Consider the following 17306-nt stretch of genomic DNA (forward strand, 5'->3'; position numbering starts at 1 on the left):
TATATATAGTAATTAATTTTTAAATTATTGATTGAAAGTATTGTATTGTAAATGTTTAAGTTCAATTTTCTGTCCAGAATTTCAGTAATGACAATGGAACTGAATCTGTTACTTAGCCCAATATATCTTTGTGTGCTTGTGCTTACACTTCTCCCATTGTTTTGGCAACAGTGTTTCACTTGCAAAATAGAAGTTTTTGGTCCTATGCACATAAAGGCAATTAGCAGAGTTGGATGGAAAGTTCTGGACCGCCTGGCCTACAGTATGAATTTGACAACTGTACTGTACAGTTATTACTTACTTGGTTCTTTGAAACCAGAAAAGAAACCAAAAAAATGCAATTTATTATCTATAATGCTTCATTGAACTTATTTTACACCATTACCATTAACAGTATTAATGAGCACTGTTGCAAGAACTTGCCAATTCAGTTATAAAAGCAGAAAAAGGGTTCACAGTGTAAATTAACCTGAAAAACAGTTGTCTTGTTGAATGTTATCCTAATACAATGGAACCTCTATATTTGTAATATTTGATATTCGTCATATTTTGATGACCTTTTTTCCTCCATATTCATCAGTATTTTCTGTCGTCATTTCCAACATCAGCATTGGTGCTACAATTGCATACTTGTACCAATAAGCTAGCTGTGTTAGATTAGTGTTGCCAGTTTAGCTAATTTTTTGCTAGATTTAATGGATTTATGAACAATCTAGCTATACTAAATTATATAGATAATGTGTTATTCACTCCAAGTAATATTAATAAGCAGTAAAACTCACTGTGTGCGGTGTTATTAAGCGTTTTTCATTCAAGCACTTTTGACGAATGTATTTCTGTTGTCTTCAGGCAAATAAGATACTTTTATATCTTATTCACCAATACAACAATAGAGGTAGAAAAGAAATTATTGCTAAGTCTAAAAAATGGACAAACTGTTTCCTACTTAGCCAAAAAATTTAATATGCCAAGAACTACAATATGCAGCATAATAAAAATAAATAGGTGATTTAAAATGGCTGATGTTGCAAAAGGTGTCAAAATCCTTGCTGCTAGGAGATCACAAATGATTGAAAATATAGAAAAGCTCTTATTGTTGTGGATTACTGAGAAGCAAATGGCTGGTGATAGTATTTCAGAAGCAATCATCTGTGAAAAATCTAAGAAGTTATATGACGACTTACAGCAAGAGTCCAGGAACCAGTGGTCAATTTATGGCAAGTAGAGGCTGGTTTGAAAAATTTAAAAGATGAAAAGGAATTCACTCTGTAATTAGGCATGGCAATGCTTAGAGCTCAAATGCAGAAGGTGCTAAACAATTTGTTGAAGATTTCTGAAAGTATTATACACTAAGGAATTTAGTCCTCAACAAGTTTTTAATTATTGAGGACTGAGTGATGAAACTGGCCTATTTTTGAAGATGATGCCCAAAAGAATCTACATCACAAAAGAGGAAAATGCACTGCCTGGACACAAGCCAATGAAAGATAGGTTAACACTAGCTATGTGGTAATGCTAGTGGTGACTGCAAAATTAAACCACTACTGGTGTACCATTCAGAAAACTCTAGAGTTTTTAAGAATGATGTCAAAAAAGATCACCTAAATGTGATGTGGAGATCAAACAGTAAGGCTTGGGTTACAAGACAGTTTTTCTTGGAGTGGATCCATGTAGTCTTTGCCCCAAGTGTGAAAGCTTATTTAGAAAGCCTTAATTTACCTGTGAAGGTCCTCTTGGTTTTGGACAATGCTCCTTCTTATCTTCCAGATTTGCAAGACCTTTTGAATGAGGAGGATCTTAGCTTTATTCAAGTTAAATATCTACCTGCTAACACAACCCCTCTAATCCAGCCAATGGATCAGCAGGTCATTGCCTGCTTTAAAAAATTGTACACTAAAGCTCTGTTTCAACGGTGTTTTGAAGTGACATTGGGAAGCAAACTTACACAAGAGAATTTTGGAAAGACCATTTCAATACAGTAGAACATCAATTATTCAACTGTCAATCAATCCAAGCTTTCCAGTCTGCAAATTTAAATCTTTGGCTATGTCTTGGGCTACTCCAATATTATTTTTGTTGGTGTGTATGTTTTAGCTGGCAGCACTGTTGCAACCATGAGAGGGTACTTAAGGACGTGCAAGGATTTGAACAAATTCCAACATGGGATAGATTAATATATTTGTTCGTACATAATCGGTTATCCAAAAAATCGATTTTACAAACAACCCCAGTCCCCAATTGATTCAGATAATTGATGCTCTTCTGTATTCTTTATTGCGTGAGAATTATTGATAAGACACGGAAAGAAGTGTCATCCAATGTAATGATTTCAGCCTGGAAGAAACTATGGCCAGAATGTGTGCCAGAAACAGACATTCTGGGTTTTGAATCACAATCAGTTGTTGAAGAAATTGTATCTGGGAAAATCATTGGGTTTGGATGTTGATTGTTAGGATGTAGAGGAATTGGTTGTGGAGCATGCAAGGGAATTCACCACAAAGAACTGTTGGAGCTTCATAAAGACCAAGAAACTGAAATGATGGAAGTGATTCATCCGGAGAGGAAGAGTCAAGTAAAGGATCAATACCTAACGCTGATATTAATGAAATGCTGACTAATTGGTCCAAAGTGCAGGATAGGGTTGAAAAGTGGCACCCAAATGTTGCTATAGTCAACCAAAATACAAATGCATTCAATGATAATGAAATTGCCTATTTCAGAAAAGTTTTAAAAAGCAGACAACACTGGGCAAGTTCATTATTAAATCGAGTGCTACTGAATCATCAGCAAAACAGACCCCATAATTGGAATTACCTAATTTCTAATCTTTAATCATATATCCAAAATTTAGCCCAGTCATTTACGGCAGTTGTAGGTGTATTTGCTTAAGATATCGGGTTTTGATTGATGTGTATATTTATTACCTAATATTTTAATTGATGGTATGTCTTCTTCTAAATCTTCTTCCTTTTCTACCACTATACTGTATTTATTTAGTACAATAAAGTTTTACAAATAACAACAATTTTTATTCTTGTACTTTTTTTTAGGATGGGACCGGATTAATTGAATATCAGTTATTTATCATGAGAAAAATTGTTTCTATATTTATCATATTCCATATTCGTTAGGGCTTTAGGAACAGATTAATGACGAATATAGAGGTTCCACTGTACTTTGTACACTGTTTCAAGTCTCAACAGCTTTTCAGTACTCAAACATAGAATGGATGGATTTTTTCTGTACCAAGTTTGTAACACACTTTTAATACACTTCTGCAGTGGCTGTTTATTTTCAGGTCTCTTACTGCATTTTTTTGCTCATAATATGCCAGCAGTTCTCAATAGGGTTGAGAATGTTGCCTGGACAGCTTTAGGTATTTAGTCTGTGCCTTTTGTAGAAGTTTGTTATTATTGTCTTTTAAACTGAAGCACAAACTGTAGAAAAAGGACACATTATATTTTATTCACTAATTTGACATGGTAACTTGGTGTGGAGTTGTCTTAGAAGATGCAGGATTTCATATTATGAAATTGTTCCTTGATTGCTGCAATAAGTTTTCCCTTCTTATTTTAATTTACATATACTTATTTTTATCACTCAAAATCTTTGTTTTAGTTTTATCCTTTACTATTCAGATTTGTATTTTAGAGAACTTTTTTAAAGATTTAGTGATTCTTTCAAAAACTTGTTATTTCTCAATTCTTTTAAATATAAGCAACAATGCAAAAAAGCTGTGTGTGAAATATAATTTTAATGTTTTATTGACTTTTTTTTTTTTTTTGTTTTGTTTTGNTTTTTTTTTTTTGTTTTTTTGTTATTGATTGTTGGGAGACTCGTTTTGCCCAATGTGCATTGCCTTATATAATTTTCTGTAAATAAAATAAATAAACTTGAGTTAAAGCAATATTAGTTTAAAAATTATTATTTTCAGAAGATTATCCCTGAAAATATTTTTTTCACTAAAAGTATCTTGTTCCTAAAATGATTTTACAGAAATACTGAGCATATAAATTATTATATCTCCAATTTCTGTTTAAAAAAGAGCTTGGAAATATGCTGTTTCTGTTTTAAGAAAACTAAATTTTTCTATAATATCAATGTAAAAGATCATTATAGTGTTTAATGTAATTTTGTTACTGTATATAGAATAAATAATGCAAATATTATGAAATTAACATTATTTTCATAAAATTTAATATATATTTGAAATTATAATTTTATAAATTAATTTTTTGAATTAATCTTTTTAATGAAATGTTAAACCATGTTGGCTTAGTATATAGTTCCAGTTTAAGTGTGCCAGTTTTTTGTGTGTAATGAAATGTTTTTAATTAATGATATAATTTCAAATTGGGAAGATTTGAAAGTAAGATAAATGAATTAATCAATTTTTAAAGTTTTCTATAGTTTACCATATTAGTTTAATAGAAATATTTAACTACATATTTAAATCTAATTTAAAAAAATGCTTTGATTGAAGTGAATATCTTTTTATTATAAGAAGCCAAGAAATTATGTAATATAATCAAATTTATTTTGACTGCTTTGAAATAGCAATCTCATATCTTAACCTTAAAAACAGCAATATTTATTTAAACTTCTATAAATATTAGTTTTTAAGGTAAGAGAATTTATAAGTAATGTATACTTTACATTCATAATCAAATGATTGCCTTAAATAATCTGGCTATAAGAATTAATCATTAAAATAGTGGATTTATAGTCTACTTAAGGCGATTTAGTTTTATATATGATATATATGGCTTTGGAATGTTTGATGTATTTTACATTTTTTGTAAAAGTTCAAGTACCTTAGAAATTTATAAAATAAAAATTTTCTTTATTTATAATAAGATTATTGTTGTTTATAATAATTTTTTTTTCCAGAGGTATTAACATGAGATATTTAGGAAAAATAGTGGATGCATTATCAAAAATATCACAATTGGAATATTTATATGTAAGTTTGCATATTTTATTATGCTTTTGCATTGCTGATAACAGTAACCATATTTGTCATCAATCAAAACTCTTCTGATCTTGTGGTTAGCATAAAGTTAATAAATACATGAGGTAAATATACACTATCTACCAGAAAGTAATTGGACACCTGTGATAGAACAGAAAAATGAAATTTATTCATCGTCAATAGTTGGTGGAACCTCCATGGGTGGAGATTACAGTTGTGACCCTTTGTGGCATACTCTCCACTAGTCCTTGTATGACGACTGGTGGTATTTTCTTCCACTTGACTTGGAGAAGACATATGAGTTCCTTCACCGATTTTGGGTGTTGTGGACACCCTTCAGTTGATGCTCCAACTCATCCCAGAGGTGCTCAATACGGTTCAGGTCTGGGCTGTGAGCAGGCCAATCCATTCGTTTAACCCTATTGTCACTATGCCAAGCAATGGTGGTTGTCGCAACATGACAGCTGGCATTATCATCCTGGAAGTAACAGGGTCTAACCTGTAAAACCGCCACAATGTAGGAATCACATGGCTATCCAAAATAGTACAGTAGGCATTGGTGTTGAGCCTACCATCAATTGCAACCAAGGGTTCCAAGCCATACCAGGAAAAACACCCCCACACCATAACTCCAACTCTGCTGAACTTCACTGTTGGCACAATGCATTCTGGCAGGAAGCATTCTCCAGGCAGATGCCAAACTCAGACTCTGCCATCTGGATGGAAGAGGGTGAACCTGGATTTATCACTCCAGAGAATCTGTTTCCACTGTTCTACAGTCCACTGTCTATGTTCTTTGCACCGAGCAGCACTGTTGCTCCTGGTAATGAAAGGCTTGTGGGCAGCAGCAAGTCCATGATAACCGAGCAGATGGGCTTCCTTATGGATGGTATTCATCATAACAACAGTCCCAGCTGCCATTTGAAACTCCCTATGGATGTGGGCCATTGGTTGGGTGCGGTTCTTCTGAATTTCTCTGGAGATCACCTGTTGGTCTCTAACTCCCAGTTTCATGGGCCTGCCTGGTTGGGACTTATTCTGACAGTTATTGCTCACCTTCCACTTGCAAATCATGTAGCCCATTGTTGATTTTGGGTACTTCAGCTCGCTGGATATGTCACATATGGAATGGCCATTTCTGTGATAACCAATGACTACACCTTTTCAAAATCAGACAGCTCCGAACTGCGTGACATTTTGCATGAGATCAATGCTGATTTTTCTTTTCCACTCGATATTTATCTGCATCGGCCGTGATTTGTATTAAGACAGCAAATGTCACTGTTTGCAGGGGTGTCCAATTACTTTTTGTAGATAGTTTATTACAGAATGAGATTCAGTTGAAAATTTTGCAATATTAAATAATTTTGTAATATAGTTAGATACTAAGTACTGTAGTGCATGTAGGCATGTATTAAAATGGCATATATAAATAAATGTATAGATTAAATATAAATTCTTACATCATGAGATGTAATTTTTTTATTGGGTAGAAATGTGGCTATTAAATGAATGTATAACTTTGTCACTTTGAATTTTGCAAATTTGAATATCATTCCAAGCTGTTTTTATTAAGTCTAAAGAATTTGTTTAACTTGTTTATAACTTGTTTAAATTTTAAAAACATTTAAAGTACTTATAAACATTCAAATTATTTATTATGGACTTATAAATTTTAGATTATTTTGAATTCAATAATTTATTCAATTCAAAATTAATTTAGAAATCTCAAAATTAGATCATTATCTAACTTGTTTACTGTAGCACTCAATTTTCATATTTGGTAATATATCATTTAGTGTAATGATAAATTACCAAACAAGTTAATTACTTAATTGAACATAAATGAAATTATTTATGATTGGTATATAGTCATCTCTTGATACTCATAGGATCCTGAAACAAATCCATTGCAGATATCAAAATTGCAGATGTTCAAGTGTTTTATATAAATTGGCATAGTATTTGCACACATCCTTTTGTATACTTTAAATCATTATTAGATTACTTAGCATTGTATTAGGTATTAAGTAAATAGCTGTAATTTAAATTTAAAATTTAAATTAATCCCTGAATAATATAAAAAGAAGTCTATACATGTTCAGTATATATCTTAGATTTAACTGTATAGTACATGTCAGCAACATTGTTAGTTGCAATCAATTCTCCTGTTAACCAACTTAGGGAACAAGCACTGGCTTAATTTTTAACATGAAAAAAATGTTAAAAATAGATTTTTACAACTCTAGATTGTAAAGTGATTTGCAAGGTTGCTTCTCGTATTAAGTAATTTAAGATTTTGTACTTTTCAGTACTTTGCATGTTGATTCTGTCTTAAATATTGAAATAAATGGGTTCTCTCAAGATCTTTTCACTTTAGGTGACAGCCAACAAATACTAAGAACAGTGTTTTTGAAATAGTTACATAGGTGTGTGGGTACTCTTACAATATTTTCTTTTGTTTAAGCTAACTTTTACTCAATTGCTTTTATTGAAATTTGTGTAGATATTTTTACCATACATATTTAAGACATTTTTTTTTATTTAAAAAAATTTTTAATAAATTCTGTATTGCAGTATTATAATAGAGTAACTACTATAGTAAATTAATAATAATTAGACAATAATTTAAAATTTCAAAATACCAACTTTAATGATGTTGAATGATGGCATTTTGGTAACTGTTACTAACAGAATTAATTCACATAATTTTGAATTGGAAGTTAATTGTAGAAAAATGTTTCAGTCAATTGCAGTAAGTGAAATTTTGTGCCGTGCAGCAAAACATGTTTATACATCATACATTCAAGGAGTAGAAATGATGAGTTTAGCAACTGCTATTTGTCATTTTTTGAATTGCTTTCTTTCCTCATGTAACTTATTACCAACTCCAGCTGCAACAGAAGAGGTAGACGAAATGTTTTTGTGTATTATTATGTAGTTGTCAATATTTTTTTTTATCAAGTATAAATAGATAAGTATTATTTAATGAAATTTTATTTTTAATATTTATAAAAGAAAACTATATAACATTGTCTTTAGAAAATATTAAAATTTTTTTACTTTAATTCTGTAATTTATATATATTATTATATATATTTGAAAGTTGCAATTAAGAACTGCAAGGAGAAAAGGAAAGAAGAAAGGAAAGCAAAATCCTCTTAGTATTCAAGGTTTGTTATGTTTATAAATTTATTTTTAATTATGCATTAAATTACAGAAATCTTGTTTTTATCAGATAATGAATGGGCTTCCCTAACACCAAAACTCCTGTGGAGTAATTTAAAAGCAGATTTGAAATCATATTATGATTGGAATCTAGAAACTGATTGTATAGATGACACTGTAGAACGTTATGGTCTTCAGAAATTTTCTATTTTACGCAGTTTTTGCATGAAAGTTGGAATTCAGTTATTACTTAGAGAATATAATCTTGATCATCGTAGTCGTCCTTCATTTACAGAAGAAGATATATTGAATGTTTTTCCTATAGTGAAGCATATTAATCCAAAAGTAAGTAAAAGGAAAACAGTGATATGATCCAGCTATATAATAAACATGTAATCAAATGTAATAATAATTTTTAGTATTGATATTGATAGATAACTTCTAAATTATTTTGTAATAGAAAAAATATTAAAATAGACTTAATTTTTGGTTGGTTTGTATAAATTATTTCAGAGCTTATTTAATATAAATTGTTTTCATTTGAGAAGTAAGAAATGTTCCTGTTATAGTGAATGATTTTAAGATCCTCTACCTGAATCAGTTCTCGTATTTTTTTATACTAGAATACTATTATTCATTCTATCTGTAGTTAATATTTTTCTTTTAATTGAAATTTTAATTATATGTAATGAAAAAGTAATACAAAGAAATTTTTATATCAAATACAGTAATCTGGTGCTATGAATTTTCAGTATTTTTAATTTGAAATGCATAGATATTTAAAGAATTGTAATAGGAAGATTTTTGGATAATTTTACTTCCAAAAATATGTCATTTGAAGCAATTTTTAAGTTTTAAATTGTATTTTAAATTTTTAATAAAAACAATCAAATAACATAAAATTATCATTTTCATCAATTTTAAATTGTAAACCAAGAATTAATGTGGTTTTCTCTACTAAAATATTAAAATTTTAATTAATTATAGGCTACAGATGCATATAGTTTTTATAGCACTGGTCAATCAAAGATTCAGCAAGGATATTTAAAGGATGGTTCTGAACTAATAAGTGAAGCCCATAACCTTTTGAATAATGTATATGGTGCAATGCATTCAGAAATAGCTCAATGTTTACGTATGTTATCACGGCTTAATTACATTATGGGTGATTATGCAGAGGTAAGCAAATTTTCTTGTAAACACTCTATAGTCTTATTATTTTGTATAATTTAATTTGCTATGAATTATGACTCATATTACTTCTGAACAATATAAAATTTAAAGTGAGATACTTTGATCATAAAGAAAATAAATAAATAATAATTGTAGTGTTAGATCTATAAAATCCTATTATTACTTCTTTATAACTGATGATAAATACAGTAGTTAGTTAGTTAATACAATAACTAAACTTTTCACTAATCTGAACAATCTTTTATAATAATTAGTTGATTTAGCAATAGTGTGTTATATCATAAAAAAATGTTATAACCTTTCATTTCTAGGCCCAATGAAGTATTTTCTAATGTTTGTTTCAAAGTTAGTTAATATAAAAATATATTTTTATTATCTAATTGGATCATATAGAAAAATACAAATTTTGATTAATCTACAAATTACACTTGTAGATAAGTGTGTATGAAAAATAATTAGTTATTAGAAATCTTTTGTAAACTGAAACAAATCAATGAACAATTTGTAATTTCAACTGATCAAAGCAATAACCTAAATTATTACTTAAGATATCAGGATCTTATATTCAATAGAGGAATTAAACTGTTTATATACTTTCTAAAATAATAGTTTCATTAGATAATCTTTTTATCAGTACAAAAGAGAAATCAAGGCAAAAAGTTACATTTGCATATCATTTCAATGTATTTCACTAAGTCAGAGTAAATATTACTACAGAAATAACATATAGTGAATTAAGAGTTTAACAAGTGTTTTATGCAAGAAGAACAAGCCAAACTTTAGCTGATTTATTATTATTATTATTATTATGTTGGGTTTAGTGGGATACTCTGTTCACACCAGTGGCTGTGTACTATGCCGGACCAGAGTCAAGGCATAGCAAACAAAAATTAAATAAGTGTGTCTGTGTCTGTATTCAGGAATTTCCTAACAATGTGGCATGTATTTAATATAGTGGCCTTCTGTAGTGTAATGTATGTATTTCTATTCAATTGTAATGTTCCCAGGCTTTTGTGTAGTATGTGTGTGGTATCACACCTGTACAGGAGAGAATAACAGGTACAATAAGCACCCTATCCATCCTCCACAGATGCCTTATTTCCTGGGCGAGTTATGTGTACTTGCTAATTTTTTCAGTGCATATGTTCTGTACATTGTGAGTGTTTGGAATGGCTATGTCTATAATGTATGTGATTTTATTGTGTTTGTCAATGAGTGTGATGTCTGGTCTGTTGTGGTAAATTGTTTTATCTGTGATTATGGCTCTGTCGTAGTACATTTTGTGCGTGTTGTTTTCCAATACTGTCTGTGGAATATACTTGTAGTATGGTTCGTGGATGTCTGCCAATTTGTGTTTCTTTGCAAGCTCTTGGTGTATTATATTTGCTACTTGATTGTGTCTATGTAAGTAATCTGTCTGTGCCAAGAGCTTGCAACCAGAAGTGATGTGTTGTATAGTTTCTGGCATGATGTGACATTTTCTGCATGTGTCATTTGTGAGTGTTGTATCTTTGAGTATGTGTTTTCTGTAGTTTTTAGTATTTATGACCTGATCCTGTATGGCAATCATGAATCCTTCCGTCTCCCCAAAGAGGCATCCCCGATCTAACCAGCTGTTTGACGCAGTTTTGTCAACAAAATCCTGGGCCAGGTCATAAGGATGCCTGCCATGGAGTGCCTTTCGAGCCCACGATTGCTTGATGGTGTCTATGCTTTTTATGTGTTGTGTCATGTCTGTATGATGTGAGTGTAAGTTTAATGGTGTGTTATTTGAGTCTGCTAGAGTTACTGCTTTATGTAACTGTGATGTTTCTTGTTTCTTGTAGAAAAACTCTCGCAGTGACTGTATTTGTTTGTAGTGAAGGTTAACTATGTCAATCAGGCCACGTCCGCCTTCTTTACGTGGAAGGGTTAATCTTTCTGTGGCGGATTTAGGGTGATGTTTATTATTATTATTATTATTATTTATGTAACTAATTAATTATATTAATTTTATATATATATATAATTGTCTTGAAATATATTTTGTCTTTTGAATTTTTTTCTAGGCAATGGCATATCAACAAAAAGCAGTTCTTATGAGTGAAAGGGTTAATGGCATTGATCATCCTTATACTATTACAGAATATGTAAGTGTCATTTACATTTTATTATATATATCAACTTAGCAATTCATTAGCATAAAAATACAAATAGGATTAATAAATTGATAGAATTCTATATGCAATTTGTCATTTATTTAACTAATTAAATAAATGATTATATACAAAATATAATAATAAAATCAAGGGCAAAATTGAAGTTCTGCAAAATCTGTATGAAACAAACTAGATTTTCTATAAAATTTTTGTATCATCATTTCCTTCAGGATAGTTTTCAGTATGAAAAATCGCTTTAAATAGTATATTAGTATAATGACTAGGATAGCATATTAAGTGAAATAAGAGTTTTTAATCTTGCAGATACTGAACTATAAAATTACATATTGTTTTGTTTAGAATAACTAAAATTATATCTAGTTCTATAAAAGCATGTCTTCTAAAAATTTCAAAGTAATTCATATTGAGATCTAATTTAATTTCATAATTTTAGTTCCATGGCATGCTTTAGTTCTTGCCTTCATCAGATTACAAATACAAATAAAGTTATTTAAATTAAAGGTGTATATACAATTTTACTTAAAATATTATTATAAATACTGAGTTACATTTTTTTTCTATGATATAACAATGTTTATCTACAATACAATAAATACAAAATTATTAAAATTTATAGTTGTCCAAGAGTGTCATCAGGCTACAGAACAAATATTTTCAGAGCATATAGACCATATAAAAATTTAGTAAATATGGTAATAAATTTATTTACTAGATTAATATTTCAAATAAATACTGTCATGACTGAATTTATTATCACATTAGCAATGATAAACTAAATAAATTTTTAATTTATCAACTACTATTATTACACCAAAAGAGCAACCAAAAAAGCCGTTATAACTTTAGTTAAAAACGATTTTTGTTACTTTCATTACTGAAANATTAGATACATTTATTTATTTTTTTATTTTATATATAATTTTCATGATATTATGGAATGTAATTCAATATACCATGATTATGCAGCTTAGTAAGCTGGGAAATGTTGAGATAGCTGATGGAATTTAACAATTACTCATTTTTTAAATTTGAGGATGGAAAATGAGTAATTGATAGTAATTCTCTTATTATCATGCAATTAAAATTGTTACTTATGGCTATTAGAATTTTTCATAATTCATTATAGTAATCTATTCAGACTATGTATATATAGCATATATCTATAGACCATATGTAATCATTTCTTTTATTTTTCAGACTCATCTTGCTCTTTATTCATTTGCTAATTCTCAAGTCACAATGGCCTTGAAATTATTATATAGAGCACGATATTTATTTCTTCTAGTTTGTGGTGAAAATCATCCAGAAATGGCTATTTTAGATGTAAAAAATAATATAATTCTAATTTTAAAAATCATTATTCAATTATATTTATAATTATTACTTATTTTGTAGAGCAATATAGGATTAATTCTACATGCAGTTGGAGAATATGAATTGTCATTACGCTTCCTTGAAAATGCATTAAAGCTTAATATAAAGTAAAATATCTGTTTAAATTTTATTATAAATAATAATTTTTCTGTAGTACTATTAATGTAATTTTATTTTCTAAAATAGATATTATGGAAATAAAAGTTTGAAAGTAGCAGTCAGTTACCATCTTGTTGCAAGAACTCAGTCATGTATGGGTGATTTCAGAGGTGCATTACAAAATGAAAAAGAAACTTATGGAATTTATAAACAACAAGTAAATAACAATTAAATTATAATTAACTAATGAAAATATTGTTCCACAATGGTTATAATTAAGATGTTTATAGCTTGGTGAAGAGCATGATAAGACAAAGGAAAGTTCAGAATGTCTTCGTCATTTAACCCAACAGGCAGTTGTTCTGCAGAAGAAAATGAATGAATTATATAAAGGAAATACTGCAGCCGTATTGCCTCCTATTCAAGTAAATATATTTGCTATTGTATATTGAGCAACTTTGAGTTAAAAATTTATTTTATTTATTTTATTTAAGATTCAGCCACCTTCACTAAGTAATGTTTTGGATACTCTAAATATAATTAATGGTATTCTATTTGTACAGATTAGGTAAGTCATTATTTTGTTTTAACTAAACATTATCATATTAATAAAAGTTTCAAGGTTATATTTAACTTTTAATAGTCAACAAGATATAGAAAATTTTAAAGCTGAAGTAGAACGTCGCCAAAAAGAAAAAGGAATGAATTTAACAAATCAATTGGTATCCGATGATCAAGAAACCAATCCCCAGGATGTGACTAGTAGATAATTGTTGTATAGTGTAAATATATATTGCAATCAAAAATTTACTAGTTGTGTCAAATCACTGCACTTTCAATGCAAATGTATGACCAATGTGTGATTGAAGAACATTTAAAAAAAAATGCCTTAAATTTTATTTTATATTGCTTCAGTATCAGATTTTGATGTAATGTGGATTTTTTAAAATTGAAATGATTTCTGCTATTGAAAAGAATATAGAATTATGTTTATAATTAATATAAGAGCAGTAAAATAGTGAACACTCAAAGAAATTATTTAGAAATAGATTTAATAGTCAATTATTATGTAATCATTTCGTAAGATTGTGAAATTCTTTGATTTAGGCAGAATTTTTGCATTGCTTTTGCTTGAATTTAATTGACTTTTAATAAGTGAATGTTCTGTATTAAAATCATAAAATATTTAGTTCTGTAGGAATAGACTTTTTTTTTCTATCTTGGAACGTGCCATGTAAATCCTTCTTTAGAATTTGTACTTAATCTGCATAAAATAATATATAGAAGTAAAAGTCAGAGAAAGTAATCAGTAAGAAAATCAGATAATTGAATTAATTATCAGAGAGAACATTTATATTTAAAGTAGGAAAATAATTTTTATTCTTTGATTTTAAAATTTTTGTAAATTATACAAAAATAAAGAATATATTTAAGTGTTAGTTAGAAACAGTAAGTCGTTTTGGATGCACTGATGTATGGTGATTTCAGTGTATTTTGTCGTTCCTAGAAATCAGTATAGATTAGTGGACCAATTAGCATTCATACCCGTGAAGAAGTTACTTCCTTCAGCATAGGATAATATGAATTTTGTGTTATTTTCAAACTGCTTTATTGCAAATTTGAGTCAGGTATTGCACTGTAGATAATTATAATGCAGTTTGAGATTAGAAACATAGATTTGCTTATAGCATTACTAGTGTATAGGAAATGCATTTTGTTCATTGTCATTTATTCTCATTGAAAATTGCATTATCATTGATCATTGATAAATGTGCAAACATTACAATATAACAAATATTCATGTTTTTTATCAGAAATTTGGAAATATGTTTAATTTCAATAATGTTCCTCTAGAATTTTTTTGTAATTTTATCATCCAAATTGTGTACAGACTATTATCAATGTTTGATATTTTAAGCAGCAACATTTTGATTATTATTATTTAGACTTAATGGATGTGTATAAATATTTTTATATTTGTCTTCCATTGCAGTCTCTAGAAAGTGGCATGACGATTGAATGACAGATAAATTGGGTATCATTTCATTAATATTTTTCATCCATATTTTTTCAAATTGTTTCTCTACTTAATATTTTGAATTCATAATTTTCTCTTAATTTTGGAGTGTTTCTAGAAGGTAAATTTATATTAATACATTTATATGTACAATTAACAGTATTAATGAAATGTAACTAAACTTACACCAGATTGTATTAACACAATCATTTTGAATGTGCACATCTTCTTTCACACTTTTTCATTCTGGATCTATTTCAGGTCGTGGCTGGTGTGAATATGTGCCTTATTTACTATTTCAGTGTCCCACTAGAGTGGATAGGCTTCATTTGTATATCTGGATAAGATATACATAATTTCTCACCGGTATCCCTCCATCTCCTTTAAAGTTGCAAAATCAGATGTTTAGAGAATGTTGTTCTTTGATCAAATGTTTATTGGTGTTAAAATCATGTTTAAGAAAAAAATATTAATTTATTCCTAAAGAAAGGGAATCAATCTTTTATTTCAAATTTAAATCGATTAAATTTTAAACAAAGTCAATTATTCAAGTTTAATTTTTAACTAATATTCTCATGAATTGATACTCAGTATTTCTGTACTGTTGAAAATTAATATAACGTCTTCTTACCATCATATTTTTTTATGGAACTTTAAAAAAATGATGATTCAATAGGACTGTCACCTATTGTCTTTAATTTCTATCCAATGAGTTGAGCCCTTTGATATTTTTCAAAGACAAATGCAAACTAAGTATAGTCAGTCACTTAGACATTTGTACATGTGATGTGTGATAGTTGCTGTAGTAGACATTCCATGCATTGTATAGTTTGGAATGTTAGATGCAGAACAAAGTTGAGTGATCAAGTCTTCAAAAGGAAAGAAGTGTACAGAATATAGTTAAAGGATATGAGAAATAAAGCAGAATATTTGCAAATGTGTCAATCTTAATTTTTATTAAGCAAATTCGTGATTTTAGAACTGTAATATAGAATGAATGCTGGTCTTTTTCGTAAATATGAGAAATGGTTATTTTTTTAATGGTTTTTATACTTAAGCAATTAATATTTGAATATACAGTAAGACCTTGTTTAGCGCTTCATCGATTAACACTGATTCGATATAACGCGGTCTGCTCTAAGCCTAAAGGAAGCTCAAAATTTATGCCGATTCAAATTATCGTGGCATTTGATCGATTCGTATATAATAAGATATTTCCCGAACACGAACCAATCAGCAAAAGGTGGCAATTCGTCGTAGCACTATACTTAAATCTGTGTTTGCTGCAATTTTGGAAAAAAATATAACATCATGGATGCCATAGCAATATCGACTTCGCTTGGCAAGAATCAACTGATAAATGCATGATGGAAGAAGTTATGGTTGAAGGTATCCAAGAATTCTCAACGAGAAGGGCTTATCGCTGAATCGTTAGGTTGACCAAATTGTCAACCTGATCGATGCAGCAGGGCGTTGAGGAGTTACCTCAGGTCTCTGGTGAGAGATCACCAACGACGACCTTCAAGAACTGGAAGAACAAGGAATTCGTGTAGAATAGGGTTTCTTTCCCGGGATCCTCGCCGTTTATTCCCTACGAGAAAAATCCCGGGAAATTTTATTTTCCCGGGAAATCTCGCATTTCAATAATAATTTACCATATCAGGTTTTCTTTCTATTATTTATTATACGAAAAGTTGCATCTTGAAGACTCACCTAAAAGAGAAATTTTGAGGTTTCTTGCTATTATTACCTGTTTTACAAGTCTCTACTTGTTAGTTCATGTAATATCTATGTATTGTGTTTGCGCATCATTGAACAGCGGAGACTTGCTGAAAGTAAATATCACTCATCGCATTTTAGTTTATTTTTTATTTTATCTTTACGAAAAAAATAGTATTTTTTTTCGTAAAGGATTTTAATGATTACGAAAAAAATAGTATTTTTTTTTGTAATCATTAAAACTCCCAATGAAACGCTTTATTTTATTTTCATCTTATAATGTAGGAGAACATAAATTAATTGAGCCTAACCTGTTCGTATGGGTGAGATTGGCTCTACACTTTTAGTTACTTACTAGAAAATAAATTAAATTATTCAAATTTATGATATTCCTGTATGATCTTTTTTATTCATATAAAATTCTATTTTACTATCTCATCCCGGAAAAGAAATTATTTTTCCCGTAATCCCGCTGGAGGCAAATTTTCCGGGAAATGAGAAACCCTAGTGTAGAACTGGAAAATAGTGATTCTGAAACCAAAGAACTCAAAGAATTTCTCTACAGATTTCCTTAGTAAAAGTTTGGTAACGATAACCGAAATCG

The 17306-nt window shown here is 29.2% G+C and overlaps 1 protein-coding gene across 1 annotated transcript in view; it reads left to right on the top strand.

Annotated features, from left to right (window-relative positions):
• LOC111635950 (clustered mitochondria protein homolog) overlaps positions 1-15924 on the top strand; it is a gene marked incomplete at its 5' end in the record, with an annotated part of 39267 nt that extends 23343 nt beyond the window's left edge. The window contains 12 exons of the mRNA XM_023381096.1: positions 4891-4963; positions 7719-7880; positions 8079-8145; positions 8211-8485; positions 9128-9319; positions 11383-11463; positions 12691-12816; positions 12889-12974; positions 13054-13183; positions 13257-13391; positions 13461-13534; positions 13610-15924. Of these exons, the coding sequence (XP_023236864.1) occupies positions 4891-4963; positions 7719-7880; positions 8079-8145; positions 8211-8485; positions 9128-9319; positions 11383-11463; positions 12691-12816; positions 12889-12974; positions 13054-13183; positions 13257-13391; positions 13461-13534; positions 13610-13736 (1528 nt within the window). The remainder of the gene's footprint in view (positions 1-4890; positions 4964-7718; positions 7881-8078; positions 8146-8210; positions 8486-9127; positions 9320-11382; positions 11464-12690; positions 12817-12888; positions 12975-13053; positions 13184-13256; positions 13392-13460; positions 13535-13609) is intronic.
• Between the last annotated feature and the right edge of the window lie 1382 nt (positions 15925-17306).

Source organism: Centruroides sculpturatus, unplaced genomic scaffold (assembly GCF_000671375.1).
Source record: "Centruroides sculpturatus isolate CEXI.00-Female unplaced genomic scaffold, Cexi_2.0 scaffold954, whole genome shotgun sequence".
NCBI classification, from domain to species: Eukaryota; Metazoa; Arthropoda; class Arachnida; order Scorpiones; family Buthidae; genus Centruroides; species Centruroides sculpturatus.